General features: G+C 42.6%; 1 protein-coding gene across 1 annotated transcript in view; it reads left to right on the plus strand.

The window, feature by feature from the left end:
• Positions 1-492: 492 nt before the first annotated feature.
• DPYSL3 (dihydropyrimidinase like 3) overlaps positions 493-19,305 on the plus strand; it is a 137,764-nt gene continuing 118,951 nt past the window's right edge. The window contains exon 1 of the mRNA XM_056574867.1: positions 493-911. Within this exon, the coding sequence (XP_056430842.1) occupies positions 498-911 (414 nt within the window). The 5' untranslated portion in view covers positions 493-497. The remainder of the gene's footprint in view (positions 912-19,305) is intronic.

Raw genomic sequence — 19,305 nt, forward strand, 5'->3', positions numbered from 1 at the left:
GCAACAGCTGGAGGCACCCTGGTTGGGAAACACTGCCTTCATAGTGACATCCACACTCTGCCTTCACCTGACTCAACAATAGGGGGCGTAAGCACTAGAAGTGCAGCATGAAGCCTCTGGCTGTCCGGGCATGCTGGGAGTTGTAGTTTTGCAGCAGCTGGAGGCACCCTGGTTGGGAAACACTGCCTTCATAGTGACATCCACACTCTGCCTTCACCTGACTCAACAATAGGGGGCGTAAGCACTAGAAGTGCAGTATGAAGTCTAATAACGGTGCTTTACCTCAGTTCATGTATACGAACCCCCTCTTTGGAGGACTACAAGGCTCAGCCAGGCTTCTCCAGCCTCGGCAACATCCCTGCATGACTTGTACGTAGCTGATAGCAGGAAGGCTCATGTGTAGCCGGGGGTGACCCGGGACAGGTGGGAGGTGTGCCGCCCTGTGACCTCGGTCCCCCCCGTGCCTGCCTATGTATTCGTGTCACTGAGCTCACGTCATGCTCATTAGCGCCACCTGTGTCCGAGCTGCGCATCTCTTCTCCTCCCGTCCCTTCTCTCAGGACCGTGCTCAGCTCCGCTCTGTCTCAGCCATGGCATCGGGCAACAGGGGATGGGACAAGGAAGACGACCTGCCATTCTACTTGGCCCGCCCGGGCACGGCAGACCAGGTTCCCCGGGTGAAGTACGGGGGGATGTTCTGCAATGTGGAGGGCGCCTATGAGAGTAAGACTATAGACTTTGACTCCCTCAGCGTGGGGCAGAGAGGGGGTAGAAAAAGCAACTCTGCCCGCCAAGGGGCAAACAGCCAGACTCCTGAGAAGACGGGCGGCGACAAAGAAGCGGAGAACCACGGAGTGGAGATAAAGACGTCTACAGGGAAGGAGCTGCTGCAGAACCTCCCCGAGGACAAGGTAAGGAGAGGCTGCACTGTCTAGGAATTGGCCCCCCAGTTTGTAGGACAATACACCTTTGCTATGTGGGTGCCCCCTATTTGGTAACAAACTTTCTTTGCCACATTGAGTATTTTAGTAACTTTTCCTATAGTGACTGGCTGGATGGAGAGTCTGCTTCCTACACAGCCCTAGTCTTAAAGGGGACTCTCACTAAAAAGCTTGGGTGTCTCCTTACCAGTTGTCAGACAAAGAGATGCCACTATTTACCACGTTCGGTGGTCGCCTTGATCCCAACTCCTATGGCAGTGGTGGACCCCCAGATGTTGCAAAACTACAATTCCCAGGATGCCCAGATAGCCAAAGGCTTGTCCGGTCATGCTGGGAGTTGTAGTTCCGCAACAACCGTAGGTAGGCATCCTGGTTGGGAAACACTGCCTCAGAGAGTCACTGTGTGACAGAAGAATGGCTTAAACCAGTGGTCTCCAACCAGGGTGCCTCCAGCTGTTGCTAAACCACAACCCCCAGTGTGTCCGAACAGCCGGTGGACACTTTTAAAGAGCCCATTCTGATGAAAGGATCCCGACTAAGATGGTCAGTGCTTGGGTGAAGCTGTCTTTATATGTCGTCTGTCCTGCCGGTGTATGAATGAATGGTGGGCTTATAATAATAGACTGGAATGTTAGTGTACACCCCTCCATGACCAGTATTTAATAAAAAACAAGTCGCTTCATAGTCCATACCTCAGTGTTGCCCAACCAGGGTGCCTCCAGCTGTTGCAAAACTACAACTTCCAGCATGCCCGGACAGCCGTTGGCTGTCCGGGCATGCTGGAAGTTGTAGTTTTGCAACAGCTGGAGACACCCTGGTTGGGAAACACTGCCATACATTTTAGAAATCAGCTGGTACTTATAGCCGGGACCCCACCAATGACATGTCAAATGTTGTAAGAAGTATAGATTCATAGTATAGATTCATAGATGGACTTATATATATATATATATATATATATATATATAGACAATTGTAATATTCAATCATCATCTTTGTTTTTAGCATTTAAAGGTACAGTCCCATATTGCAGTTATGGCATGTGAACAAAACCTACATCCGCATGTGGTGGCCAATAGCCACAAGATTTTTCCAGTAAAACTACTGGATGACTGGCAAAACTGTGCACCCATTGGCCACTACATGTTAGATTGGCATATGGGCGCTGCAATGTGGTACTGTAAGGGCTGAAATGAAAGTCAGGTGGTCAGTTCACATCTCTCTTGCTTTGTAGTCTGGACCGCCCCATATACGCTTTTAACAACTTTTAGATGTCAGACCAGACCGATGTACTACAACTAACTCATTTCTTTTTTTTAAGGCTCTGTTCACTTCTAGTGTTTTTCTTTATGTCGGAGATATATTCCAGGAGTTTTTTTGACATACGTCTCCAATTTTATTCTCTGACATATTTTATAAATGCATATGCAGTGGTGTATATAGGCTAATTATAGCATATCGAATGCCTTTTATTAAAGGGGTACTCCGACGCTAAGACATCGTATCCCCTATCCAAAGGATAGGAGATAAGATGCCTGATCATGGGGGTCCCTCGGCTGGGGACCCCCCTGATCTTCCATGCCGCACCCCATTAGAATCAGTCCCTGGAGCGTGTTCGGTCTGATTACTGGCGATCACGGGGGACGGAGCATAGTGATGTCACGGCTACGCCCCCGTGTGATGTCACGATCCGCCCCCTCAATGCAAGCCTATGGGAGGGGGCGTGACAGCTGTCAGGCCCCTCCAATAGACTTGCATTGAGGGGGTGGAGCGTGACATCACACGGGGGCGGAGCTGTGACGTCACTATGCTTCGTCCTCGTGGTTGAGATGGACTCAGCCTGAGGACCTCCAGCGGTTCCGACAGCCGCTAAAGGTGGGTGCTGCATGATAGATCCCGGGGGTCCCCAGCAGCGGGACCCTGGCAATCTGACATCTTATCCCCTATCCTTTGGATAGGGGATAAGATGTCTAGGGGCGGAGTAACCCTATATGTCTGATTGCATAGAAAAGCTAAGTAGTATATGCTTTTTTATGTATACCTAGAGAAGTCTCTAACATATGACACTATATTTAGGGTATACATTGGCAGAGATCGCCCATTGATTCCCATTGTAAAAAAAAAAAAAAAATTGTAGTGTGAGGTTATGGTTCCTAGTCTGGATTTTTATTTATTTATTAATTTATTTTATTTTAAAGTTTTGATCACGGGGAGGAAAGCTATTTATGTTGTTAAAGGGGTACTCCGGCCCTGAGACATCTTATCCCCTATCCAAAGGATAGAGGATAAGATGTCTCACCGCGAGGGTCCCCTGCCATAGACTTGCATAGCGGGGGCGGGGGGTGACGTCACACGGGGGCAGAGTTGTGATGTCACGATACTCCGATGCCACCCGGCTGTTTGTGAGCGGACACCGCGGCGTGCAGCTCAAACGGGTGGGTGGCGAAAACAAGATTGCGGGGGTCCCCAGTGGCGGGATAAGATGTCTCAGGGCTGGAGTACCCCTTTAAGGAACGTAAAACCAATAGGTGTGTGGAATACACCGGTATGTGAAACCCCAAGGAGTAAAACCGAATACGGTGTATGGTTAAAAATATTTTATTAAATAATTCATAGGGTATGCATACAAAATCAATCATTACATATAAATAAATGTTTTATTAAAAATACTTAAATATATAGATTAAAAGAAGGGGGGTACTGGGGTGAAAAGTCCTGTCTAAGAAATCAGGTAAGTAAATAGATAGAGTATAAGTATACAGTATAGAGACCTCACTCTACTGTATAAAGTGCTGGTGCTGTAGAAGTGCAAACACTGTGCAAGAAAAATGGTGCTAAATCAATCCACAAATAAATAAAATAGCAGCATGAGAATAGCAGCAAAAACAAAGAATAAGTGACTGTGCAAATAGCAATAGTGCCAGTGAGAGTAGCAGCCAGTATACATATAGACAGCTCGTGCAAGAAAGACAGGACTCACCCCAGCCCCACACCACAAATCCGACGCGTTTCGCCCAGAGCGGCTTTGTCCAGGTGTGATGTGGACTGGGATGACCTTAGCATTTACAGTGACCCCCCCGACCTACGATGGCTCCGACATACGATAATTTCAACATGCGATGGCCTCTAAGAGGCCATCGCATGTTGAAGGTAGCATCAACATACGATGCTTTTGTATGTCGGGGCCATCGCATAAACGGCTATCCGGCAGCGCTGATTGCTTCAGCTGCTGCTGTATAGCTGTTTTCGGTGCCCCGTGTGCTTCGGTGATGGTCTCCTACCTGTCCTCGGGGCTCCGGAGCGTCCTCTTCAGGATCCCCTCCATCGCTGGCGCTCTCCATCGTCGTCATCACATCCCCGCGCACGCCGTCCCGTCATGCAATAGGAGCGGCGTGCGTAGTGACGTGATGACGGCGACGTGAGAGCGACGTTCCCGGCCAGCAGAGATGTTCCGGAGCGGCGGGGACATGACGGGGATGTGGCCACAGCGATGGAGCGGCGACAACGATGGATCCAGGGCAGCGGTGACGAGCGGTGATGGTCCGGAGCGGCGGGGACAGGTGAGTATAACTTCCTATACTTTACATTGCACGGATCCCTCAACATACGATGGTTTCAACAAACGATGGTTCATTTGGAACGGATTACCATCGTATGTTGAGGGACCACTGTATATGATATGTGTGCCAATAGAAAAGCAGGTATACACTTGATCTGTGAAGAAGCAGAGACCGGAGACCGGACGTGACCTCAGACGCCGCTGATTGTGTGAGTGCGTCACTCCCCATACGGGATATCGCGGGACCCGCTGTTAAGCCTCGTGTTAAATATAGGCCGTTCTGCTCTATATTGAAAAATGACCGCCACGTGTTAAGGAATGTGTGTGTGTTGGACTGTATGTTAATAGAATATTATAGGTAGGTCATTATTTGTTATTATTTATTATAACCTGGGCTGGCTGGTTAGGAAAGTTTCAGTTTTTATTTTGAAATAGAAAGTTTGTATTTATGTTCAGTTTTGTTTATTTTTGTTACAGTCATTTGAACTTGGTTTTATGTTGTGTAAGGTTTTTTCATTTTATAATAAAAGAGTTTCAGTGTGTGAGATTAGCTATGATTGGATAAGGATTGGATTATCATTTCCTGATTTTGGACAGGAGTCCAAAGTCTGTGCACAAGATGGAAGGAAATGTGGTCTGGACAAGTAGGGAGACACCTAGTGGCAGCTTTTTTAAACACAAATAAAACATAGAAAACTTTATTTTTTTTTAAACAAAGTATATAAGAACATTTTTTTATTTACCATAAGGAGTTAAAGGGGTACTCCGGTGAAAACCTTTTTTTCTTTTAAATTAACTGGTGCCAGAAAGTTAAAGAGATTTGTAAATTACTTCTATTAAAAAATATTAATCCTTCCTTATTAGCTGCTGAATACTACAGAGGAAATTCTTTTCTTTTTGGAATTCTCTCTGATGACATCACGAGCGCAGTGCTCTTTGCTGACGTCATTATAATAATAATAATAACTCTTTATTTATTGTTGTCCTTAGTGGGATTTGAACCCAAGGCCCCAGCACTGCAAGGAAGCAGTGCTAACCACTGAGCCACCATGCTGTCCTTAGCATACATCTGCCATGCATCTGCCATGCATGGTTGCTAAAATGGACAGAGATGTCAGCAGAGAGCACTGTGCTTGTGATGTCATCAGTGTTCCAAAAATAAAGGAATTTCCTCTGTAGTATTCAGCAGCTAATAAGTACTGGAAGGATTAAGATTTTTTAATAGAAGTAATTTACAAATATGTTTAACTTTCTGGCACCAGTTGATTTAAAAGAAAAAAGGTTTTCACCGGAGTACCCCTTTAATAGCAAAAATTTGTTTTAATGAGAGTGTCCATTTAAAGAGACTGTCTCATGAACACATTCTCTGTATCTACAGCCTATTTGGATATATAGCCATCATATACCTTCATAAGCCAAAATGGAGAGCCAATCTGTATACCCAGCTCTATCTTTTTATTAGATAACCTTTCACCCCTTGAAACGTAGTAAGTTCTTATGAAATATGCATGTACTCTGAGAGCTGCCCTGGAGTTTAGCCATATATGTTATCCATATGCATGTTTTTTTTATTCAATGGGTTGGAATACAGAATTCTCAGGGACATGGTTTCCTCCACCGCAAACCGAAATTATAGAGGCCAGTAGTTTTAGACGTGCAATTTCTATACAAGAAAAAACAAATGTGTGGAAACACTACAGGGCAAAACATATTATAATAGGTACACAACATAGGTACACTAAGGGATTGTGGATAGAAGTGATACACAGAGAATATAGTTTAATGTTATATCTGAACAACATTGTATCTGTATTGTGTGGAAAAACGTTGTAACACAGTATTTGTAATTATAGTGGGCATTCTTGTAGTCAGCTTGTGTTTACAGTGTTAGGCCCCTTTCACACTACATAGTTACTCCGTTTTCGAAGTTCCGTCAGAAAATCGGCAGTAAAACGGCAGTTACAAAATCCTATATGGCCGTTAGAAAATCCCATTATAATCTATGGGATTTTTCTAATTGCCTTTTTAACCCGTTATAGCCCGTTATTAATAATGGCCATTATTTTGTGATGGAAGATAGTAACGGGAGAAATAGTTCATGAACTATTTGATCTGTAGGGGTCCAGGTGCCGAGACTCCCACTGATCACTAAAACAGATGGGAGAAGCTCTTAACTGAGGCTTTTTCTCTTTCTTTACAGCAGAAGGGGGAGATTTATCAAAACTTGTCCAGAGCAAAAGTTGCTGAGTTGCCCATAGCAAGCAGTCACATTGCTTCTTTCATTTTTCAGAGTCCTTTTCAAAAAAGAAAGAAGCAATGTGATTGGTTGCTATGGGCAACTCAGCAACTTTTCCTCTGGACAGGTTTTGATAAATCTCCCCCATAGACTTTCCATAAAGCCCGTCTCCCACATTGACGGGCTCCATGAGAAGTCTATGAAGTAGAAACAGCACTTTTGTCCCATTTGTTTTTGTAATCGGTGGGGGTCTTAGTACCTGGACCCAACTGATTAAAAGTTTTTTTTATTTTTTATTAGAGTTTATTAAGTATACAAAAAAAAAAAAAAAAAAAGGAAAACTTGATCAAGAAAGAAAAGAAATAAAGGCCCATTAAGGACAAAAAGACACAAGACAAAAAAAGACATATTATATTTAACTGTGGTATTGGTAAACTATTTGTTGTTAAAAATAATAATGCAACTTCTGGACCCCAAATTATAGGTTGCCCAACAATACTATTAATTAAGGAGTGAAACTGTTTCCAGAACTTTTGAATTACCTAGCATTCCCACCAAATGTAAAGAAAGGAGCCTACTTCCAGTCTACATCTCCAGCATAGATTTGAGGTTTCAGATGAAAGTTGATTTAGCCGGAGTGGAACCCAGTGCTGTAAAATTCGGGATGGGAGACTAAAACAACAGCTGATTAAAACTTTTGACATGGCTCTATAAAAAGAGCTGAAAAAAAAAAAGAATCAGTACTCTCCTGCTGTAAACCCCTAATGTTACTGTTCTGTTAGTGCCCAATCCCCACTGCTCACTACCACTTTCTAGTCCTATCTCAACGCAAGGAACTCCAGTGTGATTGTTCTGATAGCTCCCAGTCCCCACTGCTCACTACTTCCTAGTCCCATCTCGAGGAAGTGGCTGCTCAACCAATCACTGCCTGAGGTAGCTCACACCACCAGTGATCGGCTGAGTGGGCACTTCCTTATGTTTAGATGTCATCGGGATGTGGTGAGCAGCGTGGACCAGGCCCCATCAGAGCAGAGGCACTGAGGGGTTGTGGCATGTTAGTCCAGCCTGTCGGATAACTTCTATATTAATTTACTCCATTTGGGTATTAGGCAAAAAATTATGAGCTTTTTATTGTTTAGATATTGCTGTTACAGACTTGTTATGGTTATTCTTTCCGTACGTCTCTCTGAGAGAGAAAAAGACACTTCTGTGCAGCAATTCATGTTGGCTGGCCTAGTATAATACCAGGCATAACTATAATGGCTGTGTACAAGAGGCTGTGGGTGAGTTACTGAGCATGTGCGACCGCCCTCACTGGACACATTGTATGGACGTTGGAAAAGTAAATCAAAAGAGCACAAGGGGGCACCATAACAAGTACATAACTGTGATATCTAGTCACAAGCTAGTGTGGTCTTACAGAGGAGATGAATATTTATTCAAGGGACAACACCTTTAAAATGTTTGGATTTAGCATGAGGATTGACAAAGTCAAATAAAATTGCAATTAATTGTCAGACAAAAGCGATCTTTTCATTCATTATCCATTTTCTATGGATTTTTAAAATATTAAAAGCTTAGACTTCTGTTTCCACCATAAGGAGTTCTGTAGAGCTTAGAGTTTAGCTGTGAAGACTGGACAACATAGGGTACCCTGCTTGTATAAAATTATGGTATCAGACTAAAAATATAAGAAATTGTGTGGGGGGTGTACATGTTTTTATGCACGTATTCTCTCTACTACATCCACAATCCTATGATAATCCAATGATATGAAGGATTGTAACGGTGGCCATTGTAACATGTGTGGGCTAAGTGTACAGTTTTGATGTGTAATATATCTGTAGCATTACCTAATTCATTGGCTTTGAATACAGGAGCAGGTTGTTACAACAGAACATGTGTTAAAGTACCTGAACCGTGATCTGAATTATTTTAAGTTCTTGGTGTAGGTGCCAGTATGCTTTCCATGCTGCCAGCTCCAACTTTTCAACATGTCTGATTTATTCTATTCTTCATTTCCAAGCTAGAACAATGAAGAGTTTCTAATAAAGAGCTGCTCGGGTAGAGCTTTATGATGAGACTCCAAGTGGCATTTGGCCAGTGTTACAGTAAAATTAGAAGTTGTGGCAAATATGTCCTTATTAGGGGCTTTTGATTTTTTCTTTTCTCCTGTATATGACTAAAGGATAGCCCTAGAAAATGTGTAATTCTCTTCTCTGCAATGTATTGTTTCCATAACTACTACAAATGTCATCTGGATAGTATTAGAAGGGAAGGTACGCCTTTTAACCATTTTAAAACTATTTTACAAACTCGTATATGTATACAGTACAGGGTTGACCTGCACTAAATTCAATACATAGGGTTATAATGCGGGTGAACTGGATTACAACGAGGCATCACTTTCCCAGCTCTGCCGCTTGGTTCCAGAGATACATGATGTTTTAGCCCCGGGCCGGCCCAAGACATTGTGCAGCCTGGGTCCAGGAGAGGAGTAAAATGCTGACCCCCCCCCCCCCATAAGGACATGATTAAAAAAACGCAATTCTGGGGGTTTGGATTGTTTTACTTTTATGCCATTTACCGTACAGGATTATTAATCATAATAATAATAATAATAATGTTATATTTTAATAGCTTGGACAATTATGCACATGGCGATACCTAATATGTTTGTTTTTATTATGTTTTCAGGTGTTTATATGGAAAATGGGAAAAGGGGGGTGATTTGAACTTATAATATGGAAGGGGTTAATGTGTGTTTTCTAAACCTTTATCAAACTTTTTTTTTTTACACTTTATTGATCCTTTAGGGGATTTTTGGAGAAATCACTAGATTCCTCATACAGATCAATGCAGTTCCATAGAACTTCATTGCTCTGTGTGATCTGCAATCATTTGGTAGAGCCTTGTGAAGGTAATCTAAAGGGTTAACAGCGGGCTGGGGCGTTCGCTGCATGCCGCCAATTAGCAGCAGTCCCTAGCTACTGAAGTTAGCTGGGGGCTGCTGGGTATGGAGCGGGCTTGAGACAGGAGCCAGCTCCATACACCCTGAGCGGCACCATGATGGATGGTCGCAAAGGAGGTCATGGGTTGCAAAAGGAGTCAAAAATCTTCTCGGGGAGGCAATTTGCTGCCCCTGTAAAGGTGCCATCCTAGTCCAATGGACTCAGCAGGACCCATTGTAGGGCCAACCCTATATTAACCCCTTAAGGACCCAGCCCATTAATAACTCTGGGATGCTTTAACTTTTCATTCTGATTCCGAGATTGTTTTTTTCGGGACATATTCTACTTTATGTTAGTGGTAAATTTTTGTCGATACTTGCATTATTTCTTGGTAAAAATTCCAAAATTTGATGAAAAAAAAAATTTGCCATTTTTTTAACTTTAAGGCTAGGTTCAGACTACAGAATTTCCGACTGTCTGCCTGCAAAATTTTCCGCGACTATTTTCCACCTCCAAAGGCGTTTTTCAGTTTCATGCGTAATTTTGTCATTTCAGCGAGTAATCCGCCGCTATTCCGCACAGAAATGACGCCACCAAATCCACCTTAAATTTCCGCTTCAATTACAAGCAGAAAACAGTGGGAGTGCTAAGAGCCAAGTTCAGCCCCTTTTGGACCATGTGATCACATGACCCAAACCAGGTCAGTCAATTTTTTCAATGTGGGCTAGTCCAAGAACCAGTGGGCTGATCATATTTAAATTTCTGACTCAAATCAGTGCGGATTTTCCGCATGTAATCCACTTTCAATCTGCCTACATTCGGCGTTTGAACAAAAATCCGCCGGGAAATGAGAGTCCCATTAAAGTCAATGGGATTCTGCTGCGGAAATCCGTCTGAAGAAAGAGCACCACCTTTCTTCATGCGGAAATTTTCTAGCGGAAATTAGACACGCAAATTCCGAGTGAAAAAATCCGAAGTATGAACAGGTGCACGGTAATCCCATTGACTCGCATGTACTTTTTAGCAAGCGGAATTTCGGACAGAAATTTTAAAACTGAATTTCTGTCGGAAATTCCGTAGTCTGAACCTAGCCTTAAACTTTCTGCTTATAAGGAAAATGGACATCCCAATTAAATGATATATTGATTCTATTGATTCACATATACAAAATGTCTACTTTATGTTTGCATTATAAAGTTGACATGTTTTTACTTTTGGAAGACATCAGAGGGCTTCAAAGTTCAGCAGGAATTTTCCAATTTTTCACAAAATTTTCAAAATCGGAATTTTTTAGGGACCAGTTCAGTTTTTAAGTGGATTTGAAGAGCCTTCATATTAGAAATACCCCATAAATGACCCATTTTAAAAACTGCACCCCTCAAAGTTTTCCAAATGACATTCAGTAAGTGTGTTAACCCTTTAGGTGTTTTACAGGAATAGCAGCAAAGTGAAGGAGATAATTCAAACTCTCCATTTTTTACACTAACATGTTCTTGTAGACCCAGTTTTTGAATTTTTTACAAGGGGTAAAGGGAGAAAAGACCCCCAAAATGTGAAACTCAATATTGCTTGAGTAAGGAAATACCTCATATGTGAACGTAAAGTGCTCTGTGGGTGCACTAGAGGGCTCAGAAGCGAAGGAGTGACAATGGGATTTTGGAGAGTGAATTTTGCTGAAATGTTTTTTTGGGGGGCATTTAGGAAGCCCCTATGGTGCCAGAACTGCAAAAGAAGGGGGGATTTGGTGACAGTTTTCCTTTAACACCTTACAGGTGTTTAACGACTTTTCGGTAAAGTCGGATGTGTAAATGAAAATAATTTTTTTCACTAAAATGCAGTTTTCCCCCCAAATTTACCATTTTTACAAGAGGTAATAGGAGAAAATGCCCCCCAAAAGCTTTAATCCCATGTGTGGACGTAAAGTTCTCTGCACGCGCACTACAATCCAAGAAAATTTTGCCAAAATGGTTTTTGGGGGGCATGTCGCATTTAGAAAGCCCCTATGGCGCCATAACAGCCAAATAAAACCCACATGGCATACTATTTTGGAAACTACTCCCCTCAGGGCACATAAAGTTTGACGACTTTTCGATTAAGTCAGATGTGTAAATGAAACTATTATTATTTTTTTCACAAAAAATAATTTTTTTCCCCAAAATTTACAATTTCTACAAGAGGTAATTGGAGAAAATGCCCCCCAAAATATGTAATACCATTTCTTCTGAGTGTGGAAATACCCCATATGTGGATGTAAAGTGCTCTGCGGAAGAACCATAATTCTCAGAATAGAAGGAGCGCCATTGGGCTTTTGGAGAGAGAATTTGTTTGGAATGAAAGTCGTGCATTTACAAAGCCCCCATGGTGCCAGAACAGTAACAGTGGACCCCCCCACATGTGACCCTATTTCGGAAACTACACCCCTCACGGAATGTCATAAGGGGTGCAGTGAAAGCATGGGGCAACACCAGCATGAAAAAGTATGGGGCAACACCAGCATGTTAGTGTAAAAAATAAAAAAATTTACAATAACATGCTGGATTAGACCCCTTTTCATAAGGGGTAAAAGGAGAAAAAGCCCCCCAAAGTTTGCAATTTCTCCCGAGTACGGAAATACCCCATATGTGGCCCTAAACTGTTACCTTGAAATACGACAGGGCTCCGAAGTGAGAGAGCACCATGCGCATTTGAGGCCTAAATTAGGGATTTGCATAGGGGCAGTGTTTCCCAAACAGGGTGCCTCCAGCTGTTGCAAAACTCCCAGCATGCCTGGACAGTCAATACTAGGAGTTGTCATTTTGCTGGAGGCTCCGTTTTGGAAACCAGACGTTTTTCATTTTATTGGGGGGTGATGACTGTGTAGGGGTATATGTAGTGTTTTACTTTTAATTTTGTGTAAGTGTAGTGTAGTGTTTTTAGGGCGCATTCACATGGTGGGGTTCACAGCGAATTTCCCGCTGAGGTTTGAGCTGCAGCGGAAAATTTGCTACGTCTCAAACTTGCAGCAAGAAACTCACTGTTAACCCCCGCCGAGTGAATGAAACCTTCAGCTGTTGCAAAACTACATCTACCAGCATGCTCTTTGGCTGTTCGTGCATGCTGGGGGTTGTAGTTATGCAACAGCTGGAGGCACACTGCTTGCAAAACATTGAGAGTTTGTTACTTAACTCAGTTTTTCACAATCAGTGTGCCTCCAGCTGTTTCTAAACTACAACTCCCAGCATGTATGGTCTATATCTGCATGCTGGGAGTTGTAGTTTGCAACAGCTGGAGGCACACTGGTTACGAAACACTGAGCTAGGTAACAAACTCTCAGTGTTTCGCAACCAATGTGCCTTCAGTTGTTGCAAAAACTACTTAGCATGCACTGACATCCAAAGTGCATGTTGGGAAATGTAGTTATGCAACAGCTGGAGGCACACTACTGCAACTCCCAGCATGCTCTTTGGCTGTCAGTGCATGCTGGGGGCTGTAGTAATGCAACAGCTGGAGGCACACTTTTTCATAGAAAAAATGTACCTCCAGTTGTTGCATAACTACAACCCCAGCTTGCACAAACTATCAAAGGTCATGCTGGGAGTTGTAGTTGTGCCATCTGCTGTTGCATAACAACAACTCCCAGTATGCCATTTTATGCATGCTGGGAGTTGTTGCTAGGCATATCCAGGAGTCATGGCCTTACCTCCTGCTGCTGCTCTGCCAGTTCCTGCCTGACGCCTCCGCCCCTGTCTACGCTCCTGGGGCCCCGATGCCGGGGATCGGGGCCCCAGGTCCAGATTAGGACTCCCGGCATCCACTCTCGCCCTCTGGAATAGGGGAGGAGCTGGGGCCATTAGGGACACCCCCACAACAGGAGTCCTTATTCCGGACGACGAATCAGGATGATCGTGAGGGGGCACCAGTGCCCGGTATAGCTGCAAATTGACGATCTGAATTGATCGGCGATCTGTGGCGATCGGCGACATGGAGGAGGGGGGGAGGGTTGGGTTGGTTGCACGGGGGGCCTGCTGAATAATTTAATCCAGTGCGCCCTGGGTCCTTAAGGGGTTAACCGACATTGCTGATCTGGAAATGGCCAGTTTTGTGCAATGGAGGCGGAACCTACTATACCTAGCATTCCCTGCCTTCTTCCCCTCTGCCGCTATATGCCCACCTACCGTGTGCTTATATTGGTGAAGGATTCCTATCAATATTCATGAAGTGGTTGGTTGCACGGGGGGCCTGCTGAATAATTTAATCCAGTACGCCCTGGGTCCTTAAGGGGTTAACCGACATTGCTGATCTGGAAATGGCCAGTTTTGTGCAATGGAGGCGGAACCTACTATACCTAGCATTCCCTGCCTTCTTCCCCTCTGCTGCTAAATGCCCACCTACCTTGTGCTTATATTGGTGAAGGATTCCTATCAATATTCATGAAGTGGTTGGTCATATGGGAGCAGAGGGGACAGAGGCAGGGATGCTGGGGATGCTGGGTTCCTCTATTATATACAGGGTGTATCTTAGGAACTGGACCATAGATCTGGGTAAGTGATACCTTATTGTAATTGGGTTTAGTGCAGGTAAACTAACTGTCTATTTCACTTTAGGGGTTTAGAATAGAAAAACAGAGCTAATTTATTAGAAAAATAGCACCACACAATCATGTGGCCAGTACATGTGGGGGGGATTTATCAAAACCTGTGTAGAGGAAGAGTTGCAGTTGACCTTAGCAACCAATCAGATAGCTTCTTTCATTTTTCAGAGGCCCTTTTAAAAAGTCTATCTGATTGGTTGCTATGGGCAACTGAACCACTCTTTCTGTACACAGGTTTTGGTAAATCAACCTCAATGTTCTTTTGGATGAGGCTTTGGAGGAATACTGTTGGTATTCCTTCCTCATAATGCCATCTATTTTTTAAATGCAGCGGTCCATCCTGCAGCCAAACACCCCCACAGCATGTGCAGTCAAGCACCCTACAGTATGATGCAGCCACACTGAGCTTTATGGTTAGGATGGTGTTCTTAGGCTCTCAGGCATTCCCCTTTTTCTCCATCTATAACCCCGGTCATCATGACCATACAGTTACATATTTGTTTCATCAGACCAGAAGACATGTCTCTATAGATCTTTGTCCTCATGTGCATTTACAAACTGCAACCAGGCCTTTTTATGGCTGTTTCGCAGCAGTGGCTTCTTTCTTGCTGACTGGCCTTTCAGGTGTGCTGATATATTGTAGGACACATTTTACTGCCAATATACTATACTATAGTTCATTGTGGACCTGTTTACTCCAGCATCTTCACAAGCTGTTTGCTGCTGTTCCTGTATTGACAAATTTTACATTCTGACATAGCTTACCAATGGGGGCAGCAAAGAGAAGACCCTTATGTCTATGTTCAGGGCTGCCATCAGAAATTTTGGATAAATAACACTCTAAAAATAGGAAAAAAATGCAGAGCTTCCCATGGGATGGTATTTCTGGAATACAGGTGTGTTCGTGTTGGAACAAAATAGCAGAAATGCTCACCTTGGATAGTTGTGTATGAGCCACAACTACTATATGCGCATAGATCCAGAGGAGTGGTGCTGCTTTCCCGTGGTCGGTATGGAAGGATTCCTAGCCGATGTTTGCAGGGAAGTGAGATACAGGAAAAATGTCAGATAGATAGCGCAATCCACTCACACGTCAGTTATAGGTAATAATCTTCTTTATTAAAGCCAAATCACAACAGGTTTTTAGGCTTGCACATGTCTCTTCAAAACCTCCATCCACGTTTTTCCCACTCACCATAAAGGTCACTACATAGAAACCTTTTTCAAACTAACTGCAGTAGAATTCAGGAATCTCAAACAGAAAGGCCCGACAGACTACAATCTCACCAAAAAACAACAGGAAGCTCTAAAAACATTGTCACAGAATACCAGTATAGTGATCAGGAGTGCGGATAAGGGAGGAGGGGTGGTGATATAAAGCCGTGAAGACAACACCAAGGAAGCCTATAGAATTCTAAAGGACCTAGAATATTACACTACACTCACCTTTGATCCAACAGAAAAATATCAGAAGATGTGTATGGACCTGGCACAAGATGCTTTTACTAAAGGCATTTTGACAAAAAAGAAAAAGAATTCATTGAAACAAAAAATCCTAAAACAGCATTATTCTATCATCTCTCTAAAGTCCACAAAAATATGTCCAATCCCCCAGGGTGACCAGTCATTTTGGGGATCAATTCAATTGCGAGCAATATGTCAAAGTATGTGGACATTTTACTCCAGAAATTTGTCATCAAATTGCATTCTTACCTGAAAGACACCCCATCTTTGATAGAGCAACTCAAAGATGTGGAATGGTAACCCAGCTATCTATGGGCAACCCTAGATGTTTTATCCCTGTACCCAAACATTCCCCACAAATTAGGCCTTGGAGTAATAGAAAAAGTTCTAGAGGAGGACAGTTCCATGCCATGTGCACAAAAAACATTCATCAAAGACTGCATTAGATTCAATCTGTACCACAATTATTTCACATTTGAAGATTAAATTTATCAGCAGACCCATGGGACCGCCATGGGCATACGGTTTGCGCCGGCATTCTCCTATTTGTATATGGGCGCCTTTGAAAAGGAATATGTCAACGAAAATCACCCTTGGACAAGCAATATAAAATTATACAAGAGATACAGTCATGGCCGTAAATGTTGCCACCCCTGAAATTGAAGTATTTCTCACAGAAAAGGATTGCAGTAACACATGTTTTGCTATACACATGTTTATTCCCTTTGTGTGTATTGGAACTTAACCAAAAAAGGGAGGGGAAAAAAGCTAATTGGGCTGGACAAAATTATTAGCACCCTTTCAAAATTGTGAAAAAATAAGATTGTTTCAAGCATGTGATGCTCTCCTTTAAACTCACCTGATTCAAGTAACAGCTGTGGGGAATATAAAAATCCCACCTGAAAGCAGATAAAAAGGAGAGAAGTTCACTTAGTCTTTGCATTGTGTGTCTGTGTGTGCCACACTTAGCATGGACAACAGAAAGAGGAGAAGAGAACTCTCTGAGGATTTAAGAACCAAAATTGAGGAAAAATATCAACAATCTCAAGGTTACAAGTCCATCTCCAGAGATCTAGATTTGCCTTTGTTCACAGTGCGCAACATTATAAAAAAGTTTGCAACCCATGGCTAATCTCCCTGAGTGTGGACAGAAGAGAAAAATTGATGAAAGGTGTTAAAGCAGGATAGTCCAGATGGTGGATAAACAGCCCCAAACAAGTTCCAAATATATTCAAGCTGTCCTGCAGGCTCAGGGAGCATCAGTGTCAGCGCCAACTATCCGTCGACATTTAAATGAAATGAAACACTATGGCAGGAGACCCAGGAGGACTCCACTGCTGACACAGAAACATAAAAAAGCAAGACTACAGTTTGCCAAAATTAACTTGAGTAAGCCAAAAACCTTCTGGGAAAACGTCTTGTGGACAGATGAGACCAAGATAGAGTTTTTTGATAAAACATATAATTCGACTGTTTACCGAAAACGGAATGAGGCCTACAAATAAAAGAACACAGTACCTATAGTGAAATATGGTGGAGGTTCAATGATGTTTTGGGGTTGTTTTGCTGCCTCGGGCACTGAGTGCCTTGAATGTGTGCAAGGCATAATGAAATCTGAGGATTACCAACGGATTTTGGGTCACACTGTACAGACCAGTGTAAGAAAGATGGGTTTGCGTCCGAGATCTTGGGTTCCAGCAGGACAATGACCCCAAACATACATCAAAAAGCACCCAGAAATGGATGGCAACAAAGCGCTGGAAAGTTCTGAAGTGCCAGCAATGAGTCCAGATCTAAATCCCATTGAACACCTGTGGAGAGATCTTAAAATTGCTGTTGGGAAAAGGCACCCTTCAAATAAGAGAGACCTGGAGAAGTTGTCAAAGGAAGAGTGGCCCAACATTCCGGCTGAGAGGTGTAAGAAGCTTATTGATGGTTTTAGGAAGCGACTGATTTCAGTTATTTTTTCCAAAGGGTGTGCAACCAAATATTAAGTTAAGGGTGCCAATATTTTTGTCCAGCCCATTTTTGGAGTTTGGTGTGACATTGTGTACAAATTGACTTTTTCCCCTCCCTTTTTGGTTTAGTTCCAATACACATAAAGGGAATAAACATGTGTATAGCAAAACTTGTGTTACTGCAATCCTTTTCTGTGAGAAATACTTCATTTTCTAGAAAAATTTCAGGGATGCCAACATTTACGGCCATGACTGTACATTGATGATCTGTTATTTATCTGGAGCGGAACAAGAGAAGAATTCACGGAATTCACAAATCATCTCAACAAGAAACATTACAATATTACACTTACCGGAAAATGTGATAACCATATGGAATACCTGGATCTTGAATTATCTAATGAAAAAGGAAAAATCATAACAAAAACATACTTCAAAAAGGTGGACTTAACAGCCTTCTATCTTATAGTAGCTGCCACTATAGAAGGTGGAAACTAAATTTACCATATGGGCAATTCTACCGTATACGTAGAAATTGCACTAAAACTAAAGATTACAAGGCCCAAAGCAACACCATATCCAACCACCTCATCGAAAAAGGATACTCTAAGAAAATCATAAAAGCAGCTTACCAGCGAGCCCTGACAGAAAGGAGAGGAGTGAGGCGGAAGAAAGACGTACAGAGCCCGGAGAACATAATATAAAGTGCAAAACAGCTGAGAATCTGAAAAAACAAAAAGGAAAATCACAAACAGATTTCAAACACAATTTCATAACCACCTTCTCTACGAAGCACACCACCATTAGGCAGATTTTGGAGAAAAACTGGGACATCCTTTTAAAAGACCCAGTCCTAAGCTAACACATCCCCAAAAACCACACCTGACCTTCAGGAGGGCTGCAACCCTTAAAAGTAAACTAGCTCCCAGTCGACTCAAAAGCAAACAACCCATCACAAGGGTCACTGAAAAAATGCCCGGTATCTTTAAATGTGGCAGGAATTCCTGTAAGTGTTGCTTGAATATTAAAGGGGTACTCCGGTGGAAAACTTTTTTTTTTATCAACTGGTGCCAGAAAGTTAAACAGATTTGTAAATGACTTCTATTAAAAAAATCTTAATCCTTCCAGTACTTATTAGCTGCTGAATACTACAGAGGAAATTCTCTACTTTTTGGAACACAGAGCTCTCTGCTTACATCATGACCACGGTGCTCTTTGCTGACACCTCTGTCCATTTTAAGAACTGTCCATAGTAGGAGAAATTCCCCATAGAAAACATATGCTGCATTGGACAGTTCCTAAAATGGTCATGATGTCCTCTGTAGTATTCAGCAGCTAATAGTTATTGGAAAGATTAAGATTTTTTAATAGAAGTAATTTACAAATCTGTTTAACTTTCTGGCACCAGTTGCTTAAAAAAAAAAAAAGTGTTCCACCGGAGTACCCCTTTAAACATGGGACAAAAACATTCAAAAGCAACACTTTTAGAATAAAAAACAAGATCGACTGTTCCACAACATATGTCATCTACTTATTGAAATGTGAATGTAATTTACAACATGTCGGACGGACCATACAACAACTAAGATCAAGGATGAATAAACATCGGTCGAACGTCCAAAATGG

Source organism: Hyla sarda, chromosome 4 (genome assembly GCF_029499605.1).
Source record: "Hyla sarda isolate aHylSar1 chromosome 4, aHylSar1.hap1, whole genome shotgun sequence".
NCBI lineage: Eukaryota > Metazoa > Chordata > Amphibia > Anura > Hylidae > Hyla > Hyla sarda.